The 26,969-nt window shown below is 40.1% G+C and overlaps 1 protein-coding gene and 1 pseudogene across 4 annotated transcripts in view; both read right to left on the bottom strand.

Annotated features, from left to right (window-relative positions):
* The window catches only part of SPMIP2 (sperm microtubule inner protein 2), a 117,260-nt gene that overhangs the window by 74,889 nt on the left and 15,402 nt on the right, over window positions 1–26,969 (bottom strand). For all 4 annotated transcript variants that reach the window (XR_013351124.1, XM_077846520.1, XM_077846519.1 and 1 more), the window contains exon 2: window positions 2,105–2,337. Coding sequence is in view for 3 of the 4 variants with exons in the window: in XM_077846520.1 (XP_077702646.1) it covers window positions 2,105–2,337 (233 nt within the window). In the remaining variant the exon portion in view is untranslated. The remainder of the gene's footprint in view (window positions 1–2,104; window positions 2,338–26,969) is intronic.
* Window positions 5,096–16,224, bottom strand: LOC144282709 (hsc70-interacting protein pseudogene; annotated as a pseudogene).

Below are 26,969 nucleotides of genomic sequence, written 5' to 3' on the forward strand. Positions count from 1 at the left end.
AGAAAGAAAGAAAGAAAGAAAGAAAGAAAGAAAGAAAGAAAGAAAGAAAAAGAAAGGAAGGAAGGAAGGAAAGAAAGAAAAAAGAAAGAAAACAATTCCTGTCACAATGCCAGGGCCAAGAAAGTGCACAGATGATAGGCAGCCACTCTCACAAGCTTGTGCCAAACAAGACCAGCTTCTGAGTGTGCCACGCGTTGTGGGAGAAAAATCATTGTCTCACAGGGGTTAGGAAGACAGTGCGACAAGCAGATAGTGATTCAAAGCTGTCTGTGAAATATGAATGGAGGAAACAGAATACATTCGTTCCTGGAAGGCTAGCTTGTGGCTGACATCTCTCGTAGATTCACAGCTTGCCCCAAAGTCCAAGGAATACTTGAATATGCTTCATTTGAATAGGCAAATGTGTTCTTAATTTAAAGATAAGGAAGGAAGAGAAGCTATATACCCTTAAGACGGCAGACAGATTGAGGGCCGTGTACGAGAGCAGGGCGTCACCTACAGAGAAGCAAAAAGGCAACAGAAGTCATGGACTCGGTTCAAACTGGCCACCTTCTTGGGCTGTACTCTTCCTGCTGGTGGCCAGTTTTGATATTTAATCACATTTTTGATCTTCAGCTTTCTTGCTTAAGGGAAAGAGACACAGCTTAAGAATCTGAGCATTTGTTCCATTAAATGACACCGAGTGACATTAAGTACAAGAACCATAGTACTAAGAGCTGACATTTGGTTGTCAGCTATGTGCCAGGCATTGGCCTAGTGTGTTCCTTGTGGTCTCATATTTAATCCTCACAATGTAACAAAAATAATATTAAATACGTAGAGTGCATGTATGTGCCAGGCAGAGTTCTCAGCAATATTTTACAAATATTAACTTGCTCAATGTTTACAACAGCCCAGGAAGGTAAATACTAAGATTCATAATGAAGACACTGAAGAACAGAAGTTCAGGAACTTGCCCCAGGCTACTCACAGCTCCTGGGCAGCAGAACTAGGATAGGAATTCAGGTGATCTTGTGACTCGGCCACTCTCTGCGTGATGTCATGGGGAAGAGAAGGGCGCAGGGACACGGAGAAGTGAACTCACTAGCTCAGGGTCACAGAGCTAAACCTAACTCAGAGTCAGGATCTGAATCCTCCGTCTGACTTCAAAGCACTTGAGCTCCCCAGCACTTTCTCCCACTGCCATAGGTTGGGCCAGGAAAGGTTTTTTCCTTTGTTAATCTTTACTATATGCCGCTGCACTATGTTGCCTTAAGCACTTGAGGAAATCCAATGATTTCATGACTGATACATGTTCAATTTTCAGATAATACAAATACCTGCCTGCAAAAAGAAAAAAAGTCTGATTTCTCAGATTTTACTTCTAAAATCACCTGGGTTCTCTTTCGTTTCAGAGGAGACTATAGGGGGAGGATGCCTGGGTGGCTCAGCGGTTGAGGATCTGCCTTCGGCTCAGGTCGTGATCCCGGGATCAAGGTCCTGGGATCGAGTCCCACAACGGGTTCCCAGCATGGAGCCTGCTTCTCCCTCTGCCTGTGTCTCTGCCTCTCTCCCTGTGTCTCTCATGAATAAATAAATAAAATCTTAAAAAAAGAGAGAGAGAGACTATATGGGCTCATGCCTATATACACATCACCAAAAGGAAATAAGACAAGGTTTCTAAGAAACCTTTGGCTAATTATCTGGAATTATTTGATACAAAGGCATTATCAACACAGTGCATTTTAAAGATCTGGAACTCTCTATTTCGGCTTGTGGATGATGTCCAGCACAGGCTTCTTTTATACCACCCACTCATACTGCAGTGCTAGGATGTGTGAATGTCGCAGCATAAATGTGAATCTGAACGCATTCCAAAGCCAAACACAAATGCTTTTGGATTATGCATGGCTTCCTTTTCTTCACACCTCTCCTCTCATGTATTAAAGGGACTAAAAGGGAATCATAGCAAGTCCATTTATTCACACATTTATTTTTCTGCAAAACTCAAATCCCATTACTTCTCAATGACAAATCAAGAACATGACATTTCCTATGGAAGCATACTCAGAAAGGATTCAAATCAGAAACAATATGCTATGAAGAGCACATTGAAGAGCAATACCTTGATGTGAAAACCAGTCCGAAGCCTTGATTTGCTGATAAAATCATACTTTGGTATTCCCCAGCCAATTTCACCAACATACTCATATTTATATTTTGCTGGTAAGCTTCTCTTTGAGGCAGGCCTCCATAAATATCTGAGATCTCCAGTCTTTTCCAATACTGGGCGCTTTTCTCCTATATAGGAAGTGTGCTGATGAACTTTAGGTACATGATCCTTTATATAATCCGGGCCTTAAAAAGACAGAAAGAAAGATTTTTTATAAACTGTACACTTGGGGCAGCTGGGTGGCTTAGTCAGTTGAGTGTCTGACCCCTGATCTCAGCTCAGGTCTTCATCTCAGGGTTGCGAGTTTGAACCCCACATTGGGATCCATGCTGGGCATGGAGCCTACTTAAAAAAAAAAACAAAAAAACAAAAAAAAAACAACTTTACACTTTATTCTAAAATGCTTCTGCCATTTTAAATGCTGAAAATAGTAATAGCTAATGATTATGTGGCATGTATCAGATTTTAGGTGCTATTATAAGCCCTTTAAGATCTATTAGGTCTGATAATCCTTATAATCATGATATAGGTAGTATTGTTTTTTCTAGTTTATAGGTGGGGAAAATGAGGCACAGAAAGATTGGTTACTCTTCTAGAGTCACAGCTAACAAGCTCTTTGTTGCCAGACAGGCTGTCTCACAGATTGGGCTCTTAATTGTCCCTGCTCTACTGCTCTGTTTAGAACCAACTTAATACAGACGTGTCTTATATGCTAAAAACCCTCACTCGTGCCACACTTGTAGGATGCAGGCTTTCAGACATTGGGGTGTTTGATCTAGGTAGGTAAAAATCCTAAAATGAGAATTAGCACATTTCCCAAATGTATCAAAAGCAACTGGAAAATGAAGACTCAGATGAGAAGGGCAGCTTATAACAGATGATGACCAAAGGCAGGGATATTTAGTAAATATTGGTATTTTAACTGTAAGACAGTGAACAAAATGGAATCACTGAATGGTGGAAGTGGGTAAAACAAGCACAAATAAGAGAAGCTCTGGGAAAGGACCCCTTAAATAAACCTGATATTGAAAGCTAAGGATGTGAAACCTATGGTGGGCAGGGGGGTGGGGGGGGTGGGGGAGAGATCTATGGGAAGAATGGGAGTGGTTTAAAATAGAAAGTGAGCTGCTGGCCTGAAAGAGTTTCAGAAGTCCCAGAACCCACATAGCTGCAAGACTGAATGGACAGTTTAGGGATGCAAAGAAGACACTTCATTCTAATTTTACCAGAAATTGACCGAAGACATTGGAGACAGAAGCTGTGCTGTGGTCGTGATGTCACCGAGGTCCCTCCCAGCCCCGAGTCCTTTCACCCGGCTCTTGGCTCAGGGAGCTCAGCGTTTGCAGAGCGCGCAGGTGGGCCGGGGCTCTGACCAGGTACCCCGACGAGTTGAGTGGCTGGTGTGCTAACAAACCCGTGCTTAAAACAGTCACCTGGGCTTGCCCAGGAGGTTGGAGACATCAAATTGCTCTTCAGGCAGGTGATCTGGGCAGATGTTTTCACAGCTTTCTAATCACCATCACTCCCCGTGATGCACTGAGTATTATTCACTGTGGCTAATTTCCCTTGATGAATACATCGGAGCTTCAGTTCTTTTCATGTCGGGTTTTCACTCGGGTAGAACAACTTTGGTAGAGAATAAAATGGCCAGAGCATGAAAAATTGTTTCCTTTCTCAGGGTGACAGTGGTTGAGGTCTTACCTACAAAACTCCTGTCATAAGGAATTTTTGCAAGCTCTTCTGAACACAATGAAATACAGAAAAACTGTGGTTAGTCTTGCCGAAATTTCAGCGTGTGTTTAGGCCAGTGTTTTCCCAAATGTTTCATTGAATGCGACTCCCTTGAGTGCACCGTGGAAATACATGTGTAGGGGGCGGGGGTGCTTTATAGTCAAAAACATCTACCTTTGCCTTTTAGGTATTCCCAGCATAGGAAAGCGTATTAAAAGTTCTGAGAACTCTTATGATCAATAAACCTGTTTACAGTTAGGTAACTCAGTGTTTCCCAAACTTATTTAAACACGGATCTTTTCTCCCCACTGGATCATGTTCACACATTCTGCAGATACCAATAGATTTGGGGAAATATGCTTCTGTGTAATGTTTAATTATCATTAAAATTTTGTCATCGCCCCATGCTACTACTACACAACTTATCTGTAGTCAGTTCCTTAGTCGCTCTGGGGACTGTGATTCATTTTTTTTTTTTTTTTTGCAATTCATTTTTAAAAAAGAGCCATTACTTGATAGCAGAATCAAAAGCACCTGGTTTTAGACAGTGTAGAGGAAGGTGCACACACGCTGCAAACCAAGAGGATGTTCATGTGTGTGGGGGTGAGCGCCGGTCAGGGTTCTCTGGGGCTTTAGTCCACTCACTGCATCTCTCTAAGCTCCTGTCTCCTCTTCTGTGCTTTGGAAATGGTGTGATGTGATGTGCATGGCACAGGCGATTCCTGGGAAGACCCTGACCTGGCCGCATAACCGACTCAGGCATCTTCTAAGAAAGAGGGGGGGCAGTGGATCCCATCGCCCAAGGCAGGCCCCACATCCACAGCAGATGCCCTAGAGCTATCCGCGAGCTCATCTGCCCCAGGCGTCCTCATATCCCCTCCCAACCAGGAACACGCAGAGAGGTGCTTTCCTTTTATGTGGGTGTGGGGACTAACACACCCTCTTAATGGTTTTAAATATTTTTAAGATTTAAAAAGTGTTTGTAATTCCTGGTAGGAAAACATTATCTGAATGAATACTCTAATGGCAAAGTGCTGGAGAATGTTCCAGTTGCAGGGGCGGGGGTGGGGGGGCAGAGGAGTAGGGAGTCTCCTCACAGCACCCCAGCTTTCTTCATGAGACGGTCAGAGGTACACTGGTTTGTATTGCGCCAGCCATTAGGTGACTGAAGTTGCTTTTCCTTCAGCAAGGGCTTTATTTGTCAGAAGGGCATTATGCTTGACCTCCAAATTGGCTGACAAATGTCAATATGATGAGATTCATAACCTTTGGGGTGCTCTGATATTCTGACATATTTGCTGGGTTCTGGGCCACATCCTTGAAGGCCACCATCACTTCTGAATCCTGCATGGCTGCAAGAACCTCTGGGTCACTAAGGATTTCTTCGAGTCCAGGCATTCCTGCAATTCCAGGCATCCCCCCTGGCCCCACCATTCCAGGCATTACTCCAGGAAAATTACTAGGCATTCCCCCAGGAAAGCCACCTGGGAAAGAGCCATACCGAGCTCCTGATTGTCATCTGGCCTCTTCCTCCCTCGGCCTCTCTCATGTTCTCTCCAGGCCTTCTTAACCCTTTCTATTCTTTCTTTGATTTCTTGCTCTTCACGTTTTCGCTCATACTTTCTCTGATGTTCAGCAATTTTCTGGGCCCTCAGTTGAACTTTTTTCAGAATTGCACTAGCGTCTTCATCATAATCCAGTTTATGAGCAGGGGCAAGATCATGCGCTGCTTCTTCCCAATGACCAGAAGTCATGTGCTTTCCCTCGCCACTTGTAAGGCCGAGCTGAATCAGGATTTATTTCAATAGCCCTGTCATAGTCTTGAATGGCAGCATTTGGCTTCTGTAATTGGATGAAGACACTCGCTCCCTTGGCATACAGAATGGCCAAGCGAAAAAAAAAAAAAAAAGAATGGCCAAGCGAGGATCCAGTTTGATGGCATCTGTGAACAGGTCAGTGGCTTTCTGACCTGTTCACAGATGCCACCATCTGTCACCATCATTTAGGGCACCAGCAGCCACTTTTTTCTCATTCGCCTGATCCATCATTTCCTCGGTTATCTACATTTTCATCTCCCATTTCTTGAGGAGCATCGGTATCTGGTTCAGTCACACCTTCCTTGGCAATTTCTAGATCACTTACCTCACTTGATGGTTCGTCTGTCTCTACTCCACCGTCTTACTATCTGTTCTTTCTTCCTTGACATTGTCTTCTGGTTTAGTCTGATGAATAGCAGGTGGTATTTTACCCCCCACGCTCTCCACTCACTCCTGCAGGGAGCGCATTTCCTTGGTGTGCAGAACGCTCAGATCCTGCTTACCTGGCAGGGGGCATGGTCCGGGAGTGGTGGCAGGTGGCAGGTGACAAGCACAGCTGAGGTTGCAGCCTGATTCCAAGAGCAGGTCCTAGCTCAGTGTCACCGTGTGGAAGGGGGACAAAGGTGCTTTCTCTGATCAGACTGTTTTACAGGTGTTTGGCTGTAAATGAGCCATTTTTGCTCTTCCAAACCTCACCCTCCAGGGCCTAGACTCTATGCTGACTCTCATTCCCTGCTTAAAAGTAAAAATTTCCAATTCAGATGCAAACCATGGTCTCTTTATTTTCCAGCTAACAATGGTCATCAACTGTAGTTGCTACTCTTCCTCCACTGTGATAGTCACATTCTGATGGGAGGAGGTGCACCGTCGTCAAAACCTGTACCAGGCTTCGTGGCTCCACATTTCTCCATCTTCCTGCCCTGGAAAAACTATGTACTTTTTCTCTCCCCTGTGCATGAGCCCAACAGTTTTGCTCATTTATGTTGAAATTCTAGATTTATAATTAAGATGTGGTTTGGAAGCTCAACTACTGTCGGTTCAAATCCTGGCTTTGTCTTAGGCAGGCTTTGTGACCCAGGTAAAGTTATTGGGCCTCTGAGTTTTAGGCTCCTTATCTAGGAAATGAGAATGGTGATGCCTACCTATCTTGAAGCCGTGTTGGATGGAGAGGAGAGAATCAATTTTATTTAAAGCAGTGTTTAGATGAGAACGTGGCGTGTAGTATATAGCTAACACTATTACTAGTATCTTTTCCTCTTTTTTTTTTTTTTTTTTTTGGTTTTTATTTGATGTTTTGTCTTACTACATTTTATAAAAAACATATTTTAGGAGCTTTCACTGATGAATGATTTATTCTTTTTTTTTTTTTTTTTTTAAGGATTTCATTTATTTATTCATGAGAGACACAGAAAGAGAGGCAGAGACATAGGCAGAGGCTATGTTCCCCACCCCCCATGCGGGACTCGATCCCAGGACCCTGGGATCATGACCTGAGCCAAAGGCAGACACTCAACCACTGAGCCACCCAGGTGCCCCTGATTTATTCCTTATTGTGAACTTCCTCTCCAGAAAGGATCTAGATGAGGGGTTGGCAAACTTCTTATAAGGGGCCAGAGAATAAATATTTTTGGCTTTGTAGGGAATACCATCTCTGTCTCAACTACTCAACTCTCCCACTGTAGGGCAAAAGCTGCCATTGACAATATGTAAACAAATGAGCATGGCTGTGTGCCAATAAAACTTTATGGACACTTAAATTTTAATTTCATGGAATTTTAGCATGTAACAAAACATTATTATTATTTTGCTTTTCCCCTATTTGAAAATGTAAAAGCCATTCTTTGTTCACCAACCCTGCAAAAGGTGGCAGGACAAATTTGAGGCAGGAGCCATAGTTGGCTGACCTCCACTCTAGATGGTGGGAAGATGGTGGTCACTAAGGAAGCAGATTGTCACAAAGGCTGGAAAGAGCACAGGCAGGCAAATCTGGGAGGTTTTCCAACAAGCTTTGTCTGTTGCCAGCCCTTGAAAAGGACCCAGCCATGGCATGTGTCAATAGAAAAACAGAAAATTCCATCTCTGAGGCAAATATCTCTCTGACCTTTTTACATTTGCAGTGTTTCATTTAATTAATCAACTCAGTCATTCATTTATTCTTTCACTTATTCATTTACTTGACAAGTACTGATCTATATGTCAGGCATTGTTCTGAGTGCTGGGAAGACAGCAGTGAGCAAAGCAAGCACCCTGCCTTCATGGAGCTTACATTTCCTTAAGAGGCAGGCAATAAAGGTAAACAGTCATTAGCTTTCACTTGGCTTATAACAGTAACTTCCTAACTAGTCTTGGCTCTGGTTTCTTTCTTTTCTTTCTTTCTTTCTTTCTTCTTTCTTTCTTTCTTTCTTTCTTTCTTTCTTTCTTTCTTTCTTTCTTTCATTCTTTCTTTCTTCTTCTTTTTTTTTTTTTTTTTTTTTTTTAAGATTTTATTCATTTACGCATGAGAGACACACAGAGAGAGGCAGAGGGAGAGGCAGGCTCCATGCGGGGAGCCCAACATGGGACTCGATCCTGGGTCTCCAGGATTAGGCCCTGGGCCGAAGGTGGCGCTAAACTGCTGAGCCACCCGGGCTGCCCTTGGCTCTGGTTTGTATCCTGTCCAATCCATCCTCCACACAGCTGCTTAAAAGGAATTAAACCTCAGTTAAAATAAATACCCCCTCTCTTGAAAAAGCATGAAATGGTTTTCTACAGCGCTCATAATGTTTTCCATCTAGATTTCTTAGGATGGCTGATTGGTGTCTTCATAACCTGACTTTAGCCTACTTATTGATTTTTACCTTCCTTCACTTTTTCTCATTATCAACAGTCATGTCTTAAGGCTTACTGTGGGTGATGCTTTTCTAGAAAACATCCCTAATCCCCCAAGTCAAAATTAAACCCTCACATACTGCCTTTATAGTAGTTGCTTTTAATTTCATTTTCCTTTTTATATCATACTTATTGGATCTTCTCTATTTTTAAGCTCCTAGTGGGTAAAGGCTATATCTTATTCATGCCTATAAACTTAAAAAAAAAGATTCAATTGAAATATATTTGATATATAACTGTGTAAAGTGTACAACATATTGATTTGACACATATATTGTAATATGATTGCCATTACTGATTATTAGCACATCTCTCTTGTCACATAATTATAATTTTTTAAACAGTTGAAATAATTAATATTTAGTCTCCAGGCAAGTTTGATGAAAGTAATACAGTATTATTGTCTATATTTACTATAGTGTGCATTAGATCTCTAAGACTTATTTACCACTCTTTGCAAGTCTGTACCCTTAAATATTTCTCCTTCTCCCATCCAGCCCCCAGGCCCTGGTAACCATCATTTTACTCTGTATTTTTGCGAGTCTGGCTTTTTTCGTTCCACATATAAATATATCATATAGCACTTATCTTTCTCTATCTGACTTATTTCACTTAGCATGATGTCCTCAAGTTCCATCCATATTGTAGACGGCCTTTCTCATGGCTGAATAATATTCCATTGTATATACGTATTACCTCTGTAAACTCTTAATTGCCAGCACCGTACTTTGAACATAGTTGGTTCTCAAGAAATACGTGTTGAATGCTGAAGTGAATTGTTAGTTGAATAAATGAATTTAAAAGTTCCATCATAAGGGGTGCCTGACTGCCTCAGTCCAAAAAGCGTGCACTTCTTGATCTGGGGGTCATGAGTTTGAGCCCCACATTGAATGTAAAGATTACTTAAAATAAATAAATAAACTTAAAAAAAATCCATCACCAGACAGGAAGTGTATAAACTCACTTAAAGAGAAGCAAGCAATTCTTTAAGTATCTAAAGAGGAATCTACTTTCCAGAGCTGCCTTGAATCCTCCTATTTTGGATTTTATGATACGACACTTAAAGGTAAGGTCAGAGGAAGAACTGCTTTTCACAACATTTATTTTTAATAGTTGGAGGCAGAAAGAAGGATGAGAGCTCATAGTAATATTACTTCATTTTATAATATTGCCTCATGAGGCCAATTCTCCACTTCAGTGACCAAAATGAAACATTCCAAGGAAATAAATCGAAAGGAATCAAGTGGAACATGGAAATGAGTGTTTTAATAAGTATATTTGGAAATCAGTTGACAATATGGGCATAGATTTGCTATCACAGATGCGCTGTGCAGAACAACCAGGCTTATTGGGAGATTCAAGGCAAGGCAGAGGTCAGAGGTGACAGTGGGAATGTGAAACTATGAAATGAACTCTAATGGATGCATCTCACATAGAATGTGTGGGGAAGAAGAGAGGGGATGATGTTAGGAATTAATTTTTGCAACTGCTAATGTGAATAGGACTCTGAAATTCCAACAATTACCAAAGAATGGACCCATGGACTGGAGAAATTTTAAGGACTTCAGTTCAGTCCCATTGGTATCATTATGCAGTGGGTCTAACCATTAAATGAACTGAGAGATTAAGTTTGTCAGATTTCTGAAAAAGCCAAAAAAACATCAGGCAGAAACATTCTTGCTACATAACATTTGTTCTTCTCTCAAGCAATAAACCTCCTGTGGATAATCTGAAAACATTAGGGACAGCGTCCATAACCATAAACTTCCTCCAATAAATTCACGGGATTATTGTGTCAATAAGGTAATTTATATGATAATTACATATGAAATTACAAATCGGAATTTAGAGTTATAAAGAATTAGGGATTTCACTTGATACTTATGCACGGTTCAGCCGGTGGTTGAACTAATACTGATGGCACCCTACTGTGTGCCTGGAGCTGGGTCAGGGTGAACAAAGATTGATAAGACATGACCTCTTTCTGGTTTTTCATAAGCTGTAGACTGAATGATGGTGTCCCCCTCCAAATACAAATGTTAACTCCTAAGGCCCAGTGTGAAGTTGTTTGGAAGTTGGGCCTGTGGGAGGTGAATTAGGTCATGAGGGTGGAACTCTCATGCATGGGTTTAGCGCCCTCATGAAAGAGACCCCAGAGAGCTCTCTCGTCCCTCCTGCCTTTTGAGGTTATAGCAAAAAACATAGCCATCTATGAACCAGGAAGTGGGCCTCACCAGACACTGAATCTCGTCTCACCAGGAGCCTTGATCTTGAACTTCCCAGCCTCCAGAGCTGTTGTGAATAAGTCCCCCAAGGCTATGATATTCTAGGAGAGTAGCTCCAAACAGACTAAGACACCATACAATCTAAGGACTATGTTCATCTCCACTAGGAAACATGGCTCTCATGACTGACATGATTATTCATTGAACTTTAAAGTACAGTTTGATCTAAGTTTCCAGTTGCTGCTTAGGCTTCTAGCTGTTTCATGAGTGTCTTGTCTCTCTGCTTGTCAAGCTAGCCCTTGTTAGTTCCTTTTAGAGACAGGAACTGTCTTCTCTTTGCTTTGTGACTTCCACAGCATTCTGGGCAGTGCAATACACTAAGCAAACACTTTGTAGTAATCCTTGAAAAAATGATTACTTTATCATTAAAGTTGCTGATATAATCCAAAAATATAAAATTCTGCATTTTTCCTGGTGAGTGCACAAAGAAGGCAGGGTCAAAAGTTTTGCAAACATCACTGGACTTCTACTTGGGAAATAAAACTGATGGACTCATCCTGATAAAACTTTGCAACCAGATGATTCTCTACATGTTCATCTCACCTGAAGGTGAAATATAAGTAGATAATAATAAATAGGTTTCATTGTTTTGTTTTGGTTTTTATCTTGGGAATTTTCCTAGTATAAATGTGCATAGAATAGTCAATTGTATTACAAGGAACTTTAAAAAAAAGATTTTGTCAGAGAAAGACAGAGGGCGAAAGAGCACATGCAGGGGGAGCAGCAGGCAGAGGGAGAAGTAGGTTCTCTCTGCTGAGCAGGGAGCCCAACGGAGGACTCAACCCCAGGATTCTGGGATCATGACCTGAGCTAAAGGCAGATGCTTAACCGACTGAGCCACCCAGGCGCTCCTACGAGGAACTTTTTACCACTCAGGGAAACAGGCTCTAGATGTCCCTATGAAAAAGGATATTTAAAAGATTTATGTATGTTGTAGATTTATGTATGTGATATTAAGGAAAAACTCATTAGAGTACTGTAAATAACAGGAAATCCATGGCAAGTGGATTAAGTAATAAGGAAAATTATTGTCCTGTAATAAGATCTTCCACGGTATGAAACTTCTGTGGTTGCTTAATTCAGTAGCTCAGTGATGTCTTCAGAAGTGCAGGTTCTTTCCATCTGTGTGTTCTGCATTAGGGGCCTTCAGGCAAGCTCCCCTTGAGATTCTGGCAAGGCTATCAGATCCAGGTTTCATATACAGACACCATAATGCCCAGGATTGGGGGTGGGGGCTGGTTTATCAGTGGAGAAGTCTTTCCTAGAAAACCCCAGATGAATTGCTCTCTCATTTTATTGGCCAGGATTGAGTCATTTACTTCTTCTGAAAACCAACCACTGGCAAGAGGATTGAGACATCAGTGACTGGCTTGGATGAGTCAGAGTTTGACCCTGAGTCCTGTGAGGTGAGTGTAGACACTCAAACAAAATGGAGGCTTTCTAAAAGGAAGAAGGTGTATTGACCTCTGAATTATCTGCTACAAAGCATATAGGGAACTGTTCCTCATAGAGAAAAAAATAAGGAAACAAAATCTCACACACACATACACACACACATATATATATAAATGCAACTTTTTGCTGCTTTGCAGTCTACTTGAGGACCACATCAATTATTTGGAGTCACTACTTCACCCTCCCTTGGTTCTTGATCATGATCTCAAATCTTTATAATCTGTTTTGGTGTCTGTGCTCTCCTGCCTGAGGATATAGCTTCATAGTGAAATGATACCAAGAAATGGAGGCAAGCCAGGGGCTCCATCAGAACTCATCTTCCCAAAATGCAAGGGAGAGAGAGCAGTTGTTGTGTTCCTCTCAATGTAAATACTTAAAAAAAAAAAAAAAAAAAACAGTTTTATTTATTTGTTTATGAAAGAGAGCAGCAGAGGGAGAAGGACAAGCAGACTCCCCCCCAAGTGTGGAGTGTGACGGGGGCTCCATCCCAGGACCCTGAGATCATGACCTGAGCTGAAATCAAGAGTCAGACACTCAACTGCCTGAGGCACCCAGGCGCCCCTCCATTTAAACCCTTTGGGAGCAGAGATCTGCAAACTTTTCTGTAAAAGAGAGCAAGTAGATGTGTTCGGGTTGTGGGCCACACCATTCCTGTCACAACTCCTCACCCCTGCCATTGCAGCGCAAAAGCAGCCCTAGGCAACATGTAAACATGTGTGCCTACATTCCAACAAAACTGGATGTATGGACTCTGAAGTTAGAATTTTATGTCATCTCACATGTCACAAAATATTCTTTTAATTTTTTCCAACCACTTACAAAGTTAGAGACCATTCTTAGCTGCATAAAACGAGGTGTCAAACCAGATTTGGTCCACAGGCTGAAGTTAACTAACCCCTGAGCTACAGTGTGTCTCGTATTGGCCTTTTATTTTATGCTTCTGTCATTCATATTTTAGACAGCAAGTTTCTGTGCTGATTATTTCACAGCAAAAGTAAGCACCTAAAAAAAAAAAAAGCATTTTATTTAAATGCATTATTTTGCATGAAAGTGTTCAGTTTTCCTTTGTATAATAAGTCCCGGCAGAGACCATTGCTTTTTTTCTACCTTGCTGATGTTATTTTGGTCTCATTTCATTTCTGACTTTGTGATCTTGATTTTGTTATTATTAGGATTGCATAAGTGACCAGTGAGGAGAAGCAAATATAGTTAACCTGCAGTGCAAATAAAAAATAGAAAAAGTGGGGGCACCTGGGAGTGGCTTAGTGGTTGAGTGTCTGCCTTTGGCTCGGGTCGTGATCACAGGGTCCTGGGTTTGAGTCCTGCATCAGGCTTCCTCGGGGAGCCTGCTTCTCCTTCTGCCTGTGTCTCTGCCTCTCTCTGTGTTTCTCATGAATAAATAAATAAAATATTTTTAAAAAATAGAAAAAGTAGGGTGGAATACTGTATTCTATAGATAGATTGGAAATAACAAGAATTGCACTGGTTTTACCCCACTGGAAAGAGCTAAAAGAGTATGCATTGCTCCATTAGTGCTCTGAGTAATGATGGTAATTACCACCTAATCCAAAGAGAAGAGCATAACTAACACTGGACTGGGTAGAAATAGCTACTTGAGTTATGGTGCTATGAATAGTAAAATGTACCATTGACTTAACATCGGGTTTGCTTCAAAAGAGAAAAGAAAAGAGATTTACCACTTTAAATGTAGATGTTGATAGTAAGGCACATCAGAATTACAGACAAGTTAAAATGTAATTTATTAAAATAACACTTTTCAGCTTAAGTGAAATATGGTAATTTCCTTCTCCGTTCTCTGGATAAACAGTATATCAGGAAAGGATTGTCTACTTCTGGATGCCAGCAAGTGAATTCAATATAGACTAGTAAGTGGCATTTCTCACCTTGTAAATTATATAATAAACAGAGGTGCCTGCTGGCTCAGTTGGTACAGCATATGACTCTTGATCTTGGGGTCATGAGTTCCAGCCCCACACTGGGTGTAGAGATTACTTTTTTAAAAAGTAGAAATGGCTAAACAAAAAAAATAGAAATGGCTAAAGGCATGCTAGAAAACATATGAACCTATTTGAATTACTGAGAAATATTTAATTGTAAAAGAGTAAGAAGGCAGTCATCGACAGATAGGTACTCTTTGCATTTTTTGTATCCCTTTTGTTACACCTTTAACCCTTTCTACTTGGACAGTGCGGGTACTAGTTGTGCTCCCAAATAATTAAAAGGATTGAAAAAAAAATGCTTAGTTATTCCCAGAATAGATTCCACTATACTGCAATGCTCTGCTTTTAAAATGGATTTGTGAACAGGTGAAATATTAGACTCACAAAGCCACGTGAGAGCAGAGATTTATACATTATAAGCTAATTTACAGTTCCTTCTCGGGCACCTGGGTGGCTCAGTGGTTGAGCGTCTGCCTTCAGGTCAGGTCGTGATCTTGGGGTCCTGGGATCGAGTCCTGCATCGAGCTCCTCGCAGGGAGCCTGCTTCTCCCTCTGCCTATGTCTCTGCCTCTCTCTCTGTGTCTCTCATGAATAAATAAATAAATCTTAAAAAAAAATCTTTAAAAAATAAATAAATTTCCTTCTCACTCCATATCTGAATATCCTCACTTTGGGATCTATTTTCCATCCCTGTGAACAAACATTTCCTCTAGAATCCACTTGGTATAATAGAGCAGTTGGACAAGGAAAATGGCAACTGGGATTTTGGCTTTAGCCTCAAAGCCATGGGCTGAGTGAACTTGGGAAAGTCATTTTGTCTTCCTTGGTTAACCTCAATTTCTTCTTTTTTCTGCCCCCAACAATTTTATTAAAGTATGACTGAAATACAATAAGCTGCATATATTAAAGTGTACAGTTTGTGTAGTTTTACATATGTGTACACAGGTAACAGGTTTGCCAGATAAATACCGGACACCCAGTTAAATGTATATCTCAGGTAGACGATGAATAATTTTTTTAGTATAAGTATGTTCCAAACATTGTGTAATACATATACTAAAAATCTATTCTTTATCTGAAGTTAAGTTTAATTGGGCATCCTATATTTTTACTTGCTACATCTGGCAACCCTAGTCATTAAATATCACCACAATCAAGATAAAGAACAGGGGATCCCTGGGTGGCTCAGCGGTTTGGCGCCTGCCTTTGGCCCAGGGCGCGATCCTGGAGTCCCGGGATCGAGTCCCATGTCGGACTCCTGGCATGGAGTCTGCTTCTCCCTCTGCCTGTGTCTCTGCCTCTCTTTCTCTCTCTACGTCTATCATTAATAAATAAATAAAATCTTTAAATAAAAAAAAAAAGATAAAGAACATACGCATCACCCTAAGAGTTTCATTATGCCCCTTTGCAAATCCTTTTTCTCACTCCCTACCCTTTTCCTGTACTCTAAGCAGCCACTTATCTCCTTTCTGTTGCTATACTAATTTGCATTTTTTACAATTTTATGTAAATGACCTCAGTACAGTAAGCACTCTCTTTTGTCTGGCGTCTTATGCCAAGCATAATTATCTTGAGATCATAGTTAGTATGACATGTAGCGATAGTTTATTGCTTCTTATTGCTAAGTGGTATTTTACTGTATGGCAGGCAACAATGTATCCATTTTCCCATGGATGGACTTTAAGGTTGTTTTCAGTGTGTAACTGTTACAAATAAAGCTGCTATGAACATTTGTGTACAGACCTTTTTATGGAAATGTGCTTTCATTTCTCTTAGGTAAATACTGAAGAGTGGAATAGCTGGACCATATGGTGGGTGTATTAACTTTTTAAGAAACTGCTGAATTGCTTTCCAAAGTGGTTGTATCATTTTTCATTTCTACTCACATGGCATGAGAGTTCTGCTTTCTCCACATCCACGTGATGCTTGGTAGAACTGGTCTCAATTTTTGCCATTCTAATAGGTGGGGAGTGATGTGTCATTGCACTTTTATCTTGAGGTTCTCTAATGATTGATGGAGTTGAGCATCTTGTGCTTATTTACCATCTATATGTCTTTTTGGATGAATTATTCAAATCTTTTGCCCATTTTTAAAGAGAATTTATTTATTCATGAGGGATACAGAGAGAGAGAGAGAGGCAGAGACACAGGCAAAGGGAGAAGCAGGCTCCAGGCAGGGAGTCCAACGTGGGACTCGATCCTGGGAATCTGAGATCACACCATGAGTCAAAGACAGATGCTCAACCGCTGAGCCACCCAGGTGTCCCAAACTGCATTGTCTTCTTATTGAGAATTTGAGGGTTATTTAGATGTTCTGGATACAAGTCTTTTGTCAAAATGTATTTTGCAAATATTTTCTTCTGGTCTGTTCTTATATTTTTATCCTCTTAATAGTGTCTTATGGAGAGTAATTTTGATACTGATCTTTTTACAAATGTTCTTTTATGGATCGCACTTTAGGTGTTGAATCTAAAAAAATCTTTGGCTAGCCCAAGGTCACGAAGATTATCTCCTATGTTTTCTTTTAGATGCTTTATAATTTTAGGTTTTTCATTTGGGCCTATGATTCATTTCAAGTTAACTTTTTTTAAAGATTTTATTTATTTATTAGAGACACAATGAGAGAGAGAGAGAGAGAGAGAGAGAGAGGCAGACACACAGGCAGAGTGAGAAGCAGGCTCCATGCAGGGAGCCTGACGTGGGACTCGATCCCGGGTCTCCAGGATCACACCCTGGGCTGAAGGAGGCCCTAAACCGCTGAGCCACCCAGGCTGCCCCATTTCAAGTTAATTTTTATATCTGGTGGGAGATATGGTTTGGAAAGTTCAAAAATATTTTATGTATGGACATTTAATTGTTCTAGCGTCGCATGTTTAAAAGATCATCCTTTCTCCTCTGAATTGCCTTTGCTCCTTTTTTAAGTGATGTCTGAATATATATATGTATGTATATGTATATACATATGATATGATATGTATGTGGTATATTGATATCGATCACTAACTATAGACATCATCAAATACACATACACACACATACACAGTGATAGTTTACTGGGTCCCTGTATAAAATGCATTTCTTACTGTGGGCTGCAGTCGGAAAAGTTTGAGAGCTGTTGATATAATGGTCACTCGATTTACTTTCCTCTCTCTCCCACTTTATTTCTCCTTGCTGAGTTTATATCACTCCCTGCGTAATTCACGCTCTGCCCTTTCATTCACTATTATAGTTTGCGGGTGGTTTAAGGCAAATTATTTCCTTTCTCATTTGTTTTGCTTTTTGGGGAGGCATCATGATGTGGAGAAAAGAGAAAGGACCGTACCTCATCTGAATTCTATTTCATCATAGGTTTGTGACCTTCTTCAAAATATTTACAGTTTCTCTGGCTCAATTTCCTTATCTGAAGAACAAAACCACATCTAACAACCTCATACAATGGTTGCAAGAATTGAGAGAGATTGTATGTAGCATGTGGATTATGCCTAGACATGTAACTGGCACAGAACAGATGCCTAATGAGAGCTATTATCGTATCATGCACCTTCTGATCATTTCTGTTACTCCCCTCACTTTCTGCCAGGCCCGTTCCTTCTTCCGAGCTAATCTATTGTAGCCTCTACAAGATTAGCCCTGAGATGAGTAAATACAATGCCCTTGGCTACTGTAGTGAGAAATGCTTGCTGCTATGACGCAGGAAGTATCATGGTGCCAAACAGATGGAGATCAGATTTAATTTTAATCTAAAAAAGAAAAATTCTTCTTCCACAAAAGAAACCTTAAAACTCTCCCTCCTATTGTCAAGATAGACAAAAACAACAACAACAAAAAAAAAAAACAACAAAAAACAAAACAAAACGAAACAACTCCTCTCTAGACAGAACGCAGCTGCTAGAAATGCAAACCATTCTGCTAAAAGGACTGAAGATGTAGCTGAAACTACCATTTCCCAGGAACCAAAAGTCAAAAATTAGAGCGCTCTGTGACTGCCAATGGGGGGCAAGATGACTCTAACTTACATCAGATGAGAAAATATCTGACACTGAAGAGAAATTTGACTCAACCACTGTCTGTTTAAGGGTTATTATCTGTTGAGTCCATTGCAAAGAGGAATTGGAGACTATATTTGTTTTCTTACTTAAAAAATAATCAAGGAGCCACTCTATGAATTCCTAGATTCCTAGCCTAGGTAGTCCCGACCTGATTATACATAATTGAAATTCGAGCAGTTGGCATGGTTGTCCTATTTTTGCACTTTATCACAATTTTAATAAATTTACTCATCCTAATTACAAATGATGACCTGGTATAGAAGCTTCAGATGAGGAGTGTTTCATCGATACCTCATTCCAGAAACTTAGTTAATAGGAGTGGTGTTTGGGTATTTGGATGTTCCACAGAAACTTTAATCTGAGCTTTAACAGGTCGAGAGTTGCATCTTCCAATATAGTAGCCATGTCCACAAGTGACTATCAAGTACGTGAGTCCCTAGTCCAAACTGAAATGTGCTATAAGTTGAAAACACATATCAGATTTCCAAGACTCAGTACAAAACAAAGAATGTAAAACATGGCCTTGATACCTTTTGATATGGATTTCATGTTGAAATGATAAGAATTTGGGTATATGGGGTTAAAGAAAACATATGATTCAAGTTATTTCACCTATTTGAATTTTTAAAATGTGACTACCAGGGAACTTTGCATTACATATTTATGGTTTGCATTGTACTCCTATTGAACAGCACTAGTCTTGAGTTTGGAAATGTGAAATTCTATGATACTGAAGCCGGTGGATATTAGAAATGTGGTTATCAAGATCGGGAATAGTTGTTGCAATGTTTGAGAGGGCGAGGTATCTGTGCGCATAACTCACTGAAGAGTCAGACAGAAGCAGTCTAGAAGGGTCTATTCAGGAGACCAAAATGAAACTAATTTGAGCAACCGTGCTTATGCAGGGGAAGAGCAAGTGGCTTTAATGTGTGGATAAGTGACCACACCCTGTCAGTGCAAATGTAATGTTGGACGTGTTACTCATCCCTGAAACCTGCCTCCCAGGTTTCTATAGCTAATTGCTCACAGCTGGATCCTTTTTAAAGTGAGATTACACTCCCTACAGGATATGTTGCACATGCTGACATCTTGAGAGTTTCTAAGTTTTTACTCCGCATAATACTCACGTTAGGTCATGTTATGGCTTTGAATAAAACACCGAGTATGAAAGATGATTGTAGGCAATACTAGATGGTGACAAATAGAAATCCCCTGGATCTCTACTAGTTGTAATCAAATAGATACAAGAGGACTTTAGGGACAGAAGGTTTTTAAGTCAGAGCAATCACAGACTAATAATCACCTAATAATGAGGCATAAATAAAAAATACGTCAAGCATAGATAGGTCAACTTCATGGAAGCATAGAAGTTAGGTAGTCAGGATAGCAAACGTTGATAGCGTCTGCTAACCATAAACGAGGGCTGAGAGGTCTCCTGTTGACAGGTGTTACTCAAAAGTGGACAGCGAGGAGGGTCAGGCCATTATGGTTTAATGCCGTTGAGTCAATGTTGCTCATTGTTTTCCTTGGAATGCCAACATTTTTCTAGAATAGTTGTGTAAAAGTGTTGATACTAGCAGCATTTTCTTCTAATATCTATTAAAAGTATATTTAAGAATATAATAATTAAATATAATGTGGTTGTTGTCAGTAAACTGTCTTTTAAAAAATGCTGTGTTTGGGGTGCCAGGTGGCTCATTCATTGGGCATCTACCTTGGGCTGAAGTTGTGGTTCTAGGGCCCTGGGATGGAGCTGCTCAGCGGGGAGCCTGCCTCTCCCTCTCCTCCCTACTTGAGCTCTCTGTCACTATCTCTGTCTCTCTCCAATAAGTGCTTTTTTAAAAAAAAATGGTGTATTTGAGGTTTTCGGGACATTACATGTAAGATTACCTGATACATGGCTCCCAGATATTCATACACATATTCCTGCTGTGACTCATTTTTTTATCTGTAAAATGGGGATAACAATATCATTGTGACAGATTTTTATAAGAATTACATAAGATAATTCATGTAAAGAATTTAGAACAGTGCCTAGCATATTCTATGCTGTCAATAGTGTTAGATGGTGGTGATGATGATGATGATGGAGAAGATCTGATGGATGCATCTATTTAACGATCACTGGTCTGTTCATTTTCATGTTTATAATTTTAACACATACTTATGAAATGAATCATGTTGACTTTTTATAGTAAATCATTAATATAGTAAATCATATTTCATTATCTGCTTTTTAAAAAAGATTTTATTTATTTATTCATAGAAACACAGAGAGAGAGAGGCAGAGACACAGGCAGAGGGAGAAGCAGGCTCCACGCAGGGAGCCCGACATGGGACTCGATCCTGGGTCCTCAGGATCACGCCCTGGGCCAAAGGCAGCGCTAAACCGCTGCACCACTGGGGCTGCCCTGATTATCTGCTTTAATCCAACAGTACACTTTGTTAACTCTATCCTTATTAAATTCTTTCAACACATTAGAATCGAAAAAATATTGCTGTGGTTACATAGCTAAGACTCAAGAAACATTCATTAAATCCATGAATGAAGTGAATGTGAGCAGTGTGGTGCTAGACATTGGATCATCCAGTGTTTTCTTTCTGCTCTGAGTCTGTAGCAGTGGTAAACGTTTAACAACTGGCTCTCAGAGGAAAAAGGTATGATTTTAGCATTTACATTTACCAAATTTTGTGGTGTCAATATTCCCACCACGGCCAATTTAAAACTACCATTTTGATGTCATTGAATATAGGATTGGAAAGAGCATAGCATCACCTGATAACTTATTATTATTCTTTTTAATATTTAAGTTTTTTTTGAAGATTTTATTCATATATTTATGAGAGACAGAAGGGGGTAGGCAGAGACACAGGCAGAGGGAGAAGCAGGCTCCACGCAGGGAGCCCGATGTGGGACTCGATCCTGGGTCTCCAGGATCAGGCCCTGGGCTGAAGGCGGCGCTAAACCGCTGAGCCACCCGGGCTGCCCTCACCTGATAACTTATTAAAAATGCACAATCTCAGGCCCTTCCTTCTATTCCTGAAACAGAAACCCTGTCTAATTGTGTCTGAACAATCCCTCCAAATGATTTTGATGATGCTAAAGCTTAAGAACCACTGCCTTGTCCTCCTGCTGTTGTTTCCAAAGGAGCAAAAGTGCTAAGCAGCTTCGAACATATATTAATGTGCTAACGAATGACTAACAATGTTGGTGTTTTGATTCTTGAAAGCATCTAATTATGGCCTCTGAAATTGTAACTCATATATTCCTGGAATCAAGAAATGATACCAAGCTGCTACCCTTATGGGAGGGTAGAAAGATCATTTCATCTTCAAATATTTCCATGTTTCATCTGCAGTCAGAGGCTCTGAGAATGGGTCACTAGGTGCTACTGGTTGTGATTTCTGGTGGCTTCGGTAGTAGAGACTGTGGGCAAAATTCCTGTGCTAAAATAAATAGATGTCGTGTTGCATTACTGGATATATTAATCAACTTGGGTTGCCAGTTGCTTTTGGAAATCGCATTAATACAGCCCTAAATCCAGTTATTGCACTCACAGTATTGGCAGAGACGTACATGTTTCCAGAGTGTTCTGGTGCGGTCTCCGGAGGTCAGGAGGTACAACCTTGTATCCTAGGTAGGGTTACTTCCTGAGGCTGCTGTTCATCCAACTGCCGAATATTTCCAGCCGCAGAGCACGTTCTATTTTGGGGCAGGTCTGATTATTCTTCCAGATATTGAACTGAAACCTGCCTTCCTGTAATAGTCATCTAAATTCTGATTCTTATTTAATAATCTCTTATTGGACAGCCTGTCAGATATAGAAAAGGTTCACACTAGCTTCTTTGACAATGTAGGCTGCCCGTAGAACAATCTATTGGGTGTTCATCGTGTAATATGATTTTCAGACTCTACCATCCAGCCTCTTGGTCCTCTTCAGTATATTGATACCTTAATTAAAAGGTGGCACTCAGAACCAAAAATAACGCTGCTGTGTGGTCCAGTCAGCAGAGTCGGCTGGCTTGCTGAACACGGACTCTGTGATTGTGTCAGCTTTGTCAGCCTCGGTGCTAACTGGAGTTAGCTGACTTGGGTTGGGCTCATTTTGAATTCCCTGGCAGCCACAACCTTCACACCACGCGATTACACAATGTGTCACCTGTTCTTCACTTGTATTGTTGATTTTTAACCCAAAGTGCAAGGTTCGTATTTATTCCTGTTAAATTATGATCTTGTTAGTTGTAGGCCCTAATTCTAAAATACTATCTTTTACAACTCAAATCAGCATCTCCTTTTATTCTCTCTTTTTTTCCCCCCCCATCTCCCAGAAGGGCACATTTTCTTTCGTATTCAAATCACTGAGAAAACTGTTGGGCAAAACAGAGCTCACTCCTGCTCTCCTCCTCAACCAATTATTAAACATCAAAGCTTGAAACTGGAGTACAATGTCCAGGGGAAGTACCGGTTAAATATTGACTTTCATTTGCCAATTGTACTTCAGTCTGCCTTGTAGCCTGGAAAACGAAAACACTGCAATCGCTGTAAATAATTCCTAGGCAACACGTAGGATACCTTAATAGATTTATTTGACATATATATCCCCATTCTTTGATGTGTGCAAGAGACAGTTTAAGAATAGTAGAGAATAATTAAAGGCTTTAATCATAATCCTGGATTAGTTCGGGCGCTTAGCATTGATACTACCTATATCAAAAACGTTACTATAATAAATCTGTTCCTTTGCAATTTTCTTTGGATTGTTTTTATGTTTGTGAAATTTGTTCCTCAAGCGGCCCCTTAAATCCATAAAAATTGAAAATGATGATAAGGATTTTTTTAAAAAAACCTCCTGTTTAGGGCAGAACTTAGCGTTTACAGGCTATGTGAAGAAACATATTCCTATACTCTATGAGCTGCATGGTCATGTAGAGTGTAGAGCTGAAAGCAAATAACATCAAGATCACAAATGCCATAATTCATCTCAAGAGATGGTCTCTGGGGTGCTATCTGATCTGATACCTTCAGACCCCCAGAGAGGCAAGATTAGAAAATATGTTTCAGTTGACACAGGTGAGGGGGCAGGGTAGGTGACTTTTTCTTTTCTTTCTTTCTTTTTTATTTTTTTAAAGATTTTATGTATTTATTCATGAGAGACACAGAGAGAGAGGCAGAGACCTAGGCAGAGGGAGAAACATGCTCCCTTTGGGGAGCCTGATGCAGGACTTGATCCCACAACCCCGGGTTCATGACCTGAGCCCAAGGTAGATGCTCAGCCACTGAGCCATCCAGGCATCCTGACTTTTTCTTTTAAACATGACTAATCCTGGCTAGCCTAACATCATAGAATTTTGAAATAATTTTGGAAGTAATGCTGATAGAGAATAGTATGAAATATTTGTTGAATCCCCCCCCCTCAAAAGCAGTATCATGTACTGTTGCATTACTGCTTTTAGGAAAGCAAATTAATTTTACACATTTGAATAGATGGTCAGTAGTCCCAATGTACAGTTATTACTGCATAATCACAGGTTCCTCGCAGTAACCAAAATATCATATTTATACGTTTTAATTTTTATTTACTTTTAAAGATTTTATGTATTTATTTATGAGAGACACACAGAGAGAAGCAGAGACAAAAGCAGAGGGAGAAGCAGGCTCCCTGCAAGGAGCCTGATGCAGGACCTGATCCCAGGACCCCAGGATCACACCCTGAATGAACCAAAGGCAGACGCTCAACCACTGAGCCACCCAGGCGTCCCATATTTATATGTTTTTAAAATGAGAGACACAGTGCAGTTGGAATCCTGACACATAGCTGGTGGGAACGTAAAATGGTGTAGAAATGTGGAAAAGGATGGGATGATTTCTCCAAAAAATTAAACATAGCATTACCATATGACTCAGCAATTCCACTTATGGATATATACTCAAAAGAAGTGAAAGCAGGAACTCAAACAGGGATTTGTACACCTGTGTTCATAGCAGCATTATTTACAGTAGCCAAAATGTAAAGCAACCCAAGCATCCATCAATGGATGGATGGATTTAAAAAAAAAAAAAAAAAAGGTGGTATGCAGCACCTGGATGGCTCAGTCAATTAAGCAGTCAACTCGACTTCAGCTCAGGTCATGATCCCATGAGCACTGGGCTCTGTGCTCAGCTGAGTCTGCTTGAGGATTCTCTCTCCCTCTCCCTCTCCTTCTGCCCCTCCCCCTGCTCGTGCTTTTGTGCTTTCTCTTTCTAAAATAAATCTTTTTTTTCAAAATGTGCTATATACATATATGTTAGTCTGCTGGGGCCACTGTAACCAAATACTACAGACTGGGTGGCCTACACACAATTTATTTTCTCACAGCTCTGGAGGCTAGAAATCTAAAACCAAGGTACTTTACGGTTCTGGTGAGATTGGTCTCCTTGGTTTGCAGTTGGCCCCCTTTTGTGTTCTTGTGTGGCCTTTCTTCTGAGCGAACACAGAGAAAGCTCTCTGGTGTCCCTTCCTCTCCTTATGAGAACACCAGTTCCATGGGATTAGAACTATATGACCTTGTTTAAACTCGATTATCTCTATAAAGTACCTGACTCCAAATATGGTCACACTGGGGATTGGGGCTTCAACATATGAATTTGACCCAGGGTGGGGGAACAATTCAGTCCATAATAACATACAATGTAATATTATTCAGCCTTAAAAAGGAAGGATATTGTGATACAAACTATAGCATGGATTAACCTTGAGGACATTATGCTAAGTGAAATAAACTGGTCCCAAAAAGACAAGTATTGTATGATTCCACTTATGAGATTAACTGAAGTAGCCAAATTCATCAAGATAAAAAGTAAAATGGTAGTTACCAGGGGCAGGGGAGAGGGAAATGGAGAGTTAGTGTTTCATGGGTAGAGTTTCAATTTTGCAAGATGAAAATTTCTGAAGACGGATGGTGGCGATGGTCGTACAACAGTGTAAATGTACTTAATGATACAGAATTGTACATTTTTAAGTATTATTTTTAAACTTTTAGATCGATCACTTTATGTATGTTTATTTTGCCACAATTTAAAACAAAAATGAGAAAAGCACTCTTGGATTAAACCATTCATGTTTTAGTATGTGACCCCAAGTGGCCCTCACTCTTTGTGGATCTGTTTCTCCTGAAACACATTTAAACACACACACACTTACTGTATTGCCATGGTGGGCAGTCAGCCTATCATCATTAGAATAGTCTAATTCTTTGTTTTATGCTTTTTTTTCTATATTGTCTTTTAAATGTAGGAGTATTTCACCATGTACATCTACCTTCCCATAGAATCACCTAAATTTTTATATGAAATGCAACTTAATTTTTTCATGTGTTGTCATCAAAGTGATGGTAATAAAATTGTATATTTACTGAATTACGGGAAAATCAGCCAGGGGACTTCCAGCCCCACAAGAATGTAAATAATTTAACAATATTGTTAGATGTTAATTGACTCTAAATTAGCAGAATTGGGAAGTCCCAGATTTGTTTTGCCTTTGGTCTCTTTCCCTTCCTCAACCAATATCCAAATGTAGGGAGTGCTTGGGTCCTGGCACGCAATAAATATCTGTGGAGGGGGTGCCTGAGTAGCTCAGTCCGTTCAGCATCCAACTCTTGATTTTGGCTCAGATCATGATCCCAGGGTTGTGGGATTGAGCCCCACATCGGCCTTTGTGCTCAGTGGGGAGACTGCCTGAGATATTCTCTCTCTCTCAACTGAATAAATAAATCTAAGAAATATTTGTGAAGGAAATGAATAAATGTGTGATATGCATGTTATACAAAGATTCCCTTGTTGAAGAAAGGAAAAAAATCCAATGTCTCATCCAAACCAGTTGGGTGTGAATGTCTAAGTTGATTACAAACAGGTTTTGAAATAGTATGGCATTATTACAGGAATAATTCAGCTTTTAAAATATAGCTAATAATTTTTATTTAATATTTTTTTCAAGTACAGTAGAGCATTTAGAAATGAAATTTTTCAATATCACTTAGTCGCTTTTGTAAAGGAACACTGGTGTGACTTCTAGGTATCCCTTTTAATGCTTTTGCAAATATTGTAATTTAAAATTTTCAAGTTTTGCTAAATCCAAAGGGAAGAGAAAAAGTCTATCCTGCTAGAAAGAAGACAGCTGGCAAAAAAAATTCAGCTTTTTGTAATGCTTTGCTTTGTAATTTATATATGAATACCATATATTAAAATGCTTACCAAAGGCAAGAACCTAGAATTTTATGCAGTTAGACTGATTAATGATTATAAGCTGTTTAAAAATTATATTAAGTGTCTACTACATGTGCAATGTTGTGTTGACAGCTGAGGAGGAGACAAAAGGATAAGGCTTGGCCTGGCCCTCCATGGTCTTATAATATAAATAAATATAATATAGGGATGCCTGGGTGGCTCAGCAGTTGAGCATCTGCCTTTGGCTCAGGGAATGATCCCGGGGTCGAGGATTGAGTCCCATATCAGGCTCCCTGCGTGGAGCCTGCTTCTCCCTCTGCCTGTGTCTCTGCCTCTCTCTGTGTGTTCTCATGAATAAATAAATAAAATCTTTAAAAAATAAATTTAAAATAGTCTTACACGCTGAACTACTAGAGCAAAATTGAGTAATTCTGTCTTTCATTAAAAA

This window comes from Canis aureus, chromosome 13 (assembly GCF_053574225.1).
Source record: "Canis aureus isolate CA01 chromosome 13, VMU_Caureus_v.1.0, whole genome shotgun sequence".
Classification (NCBI taxonomy): domain Eukaryota; kingdom Metazoa; phylum Chordata; class Mammalia; order Carnivora; family Canidae; genus Canis; species Canis aureus.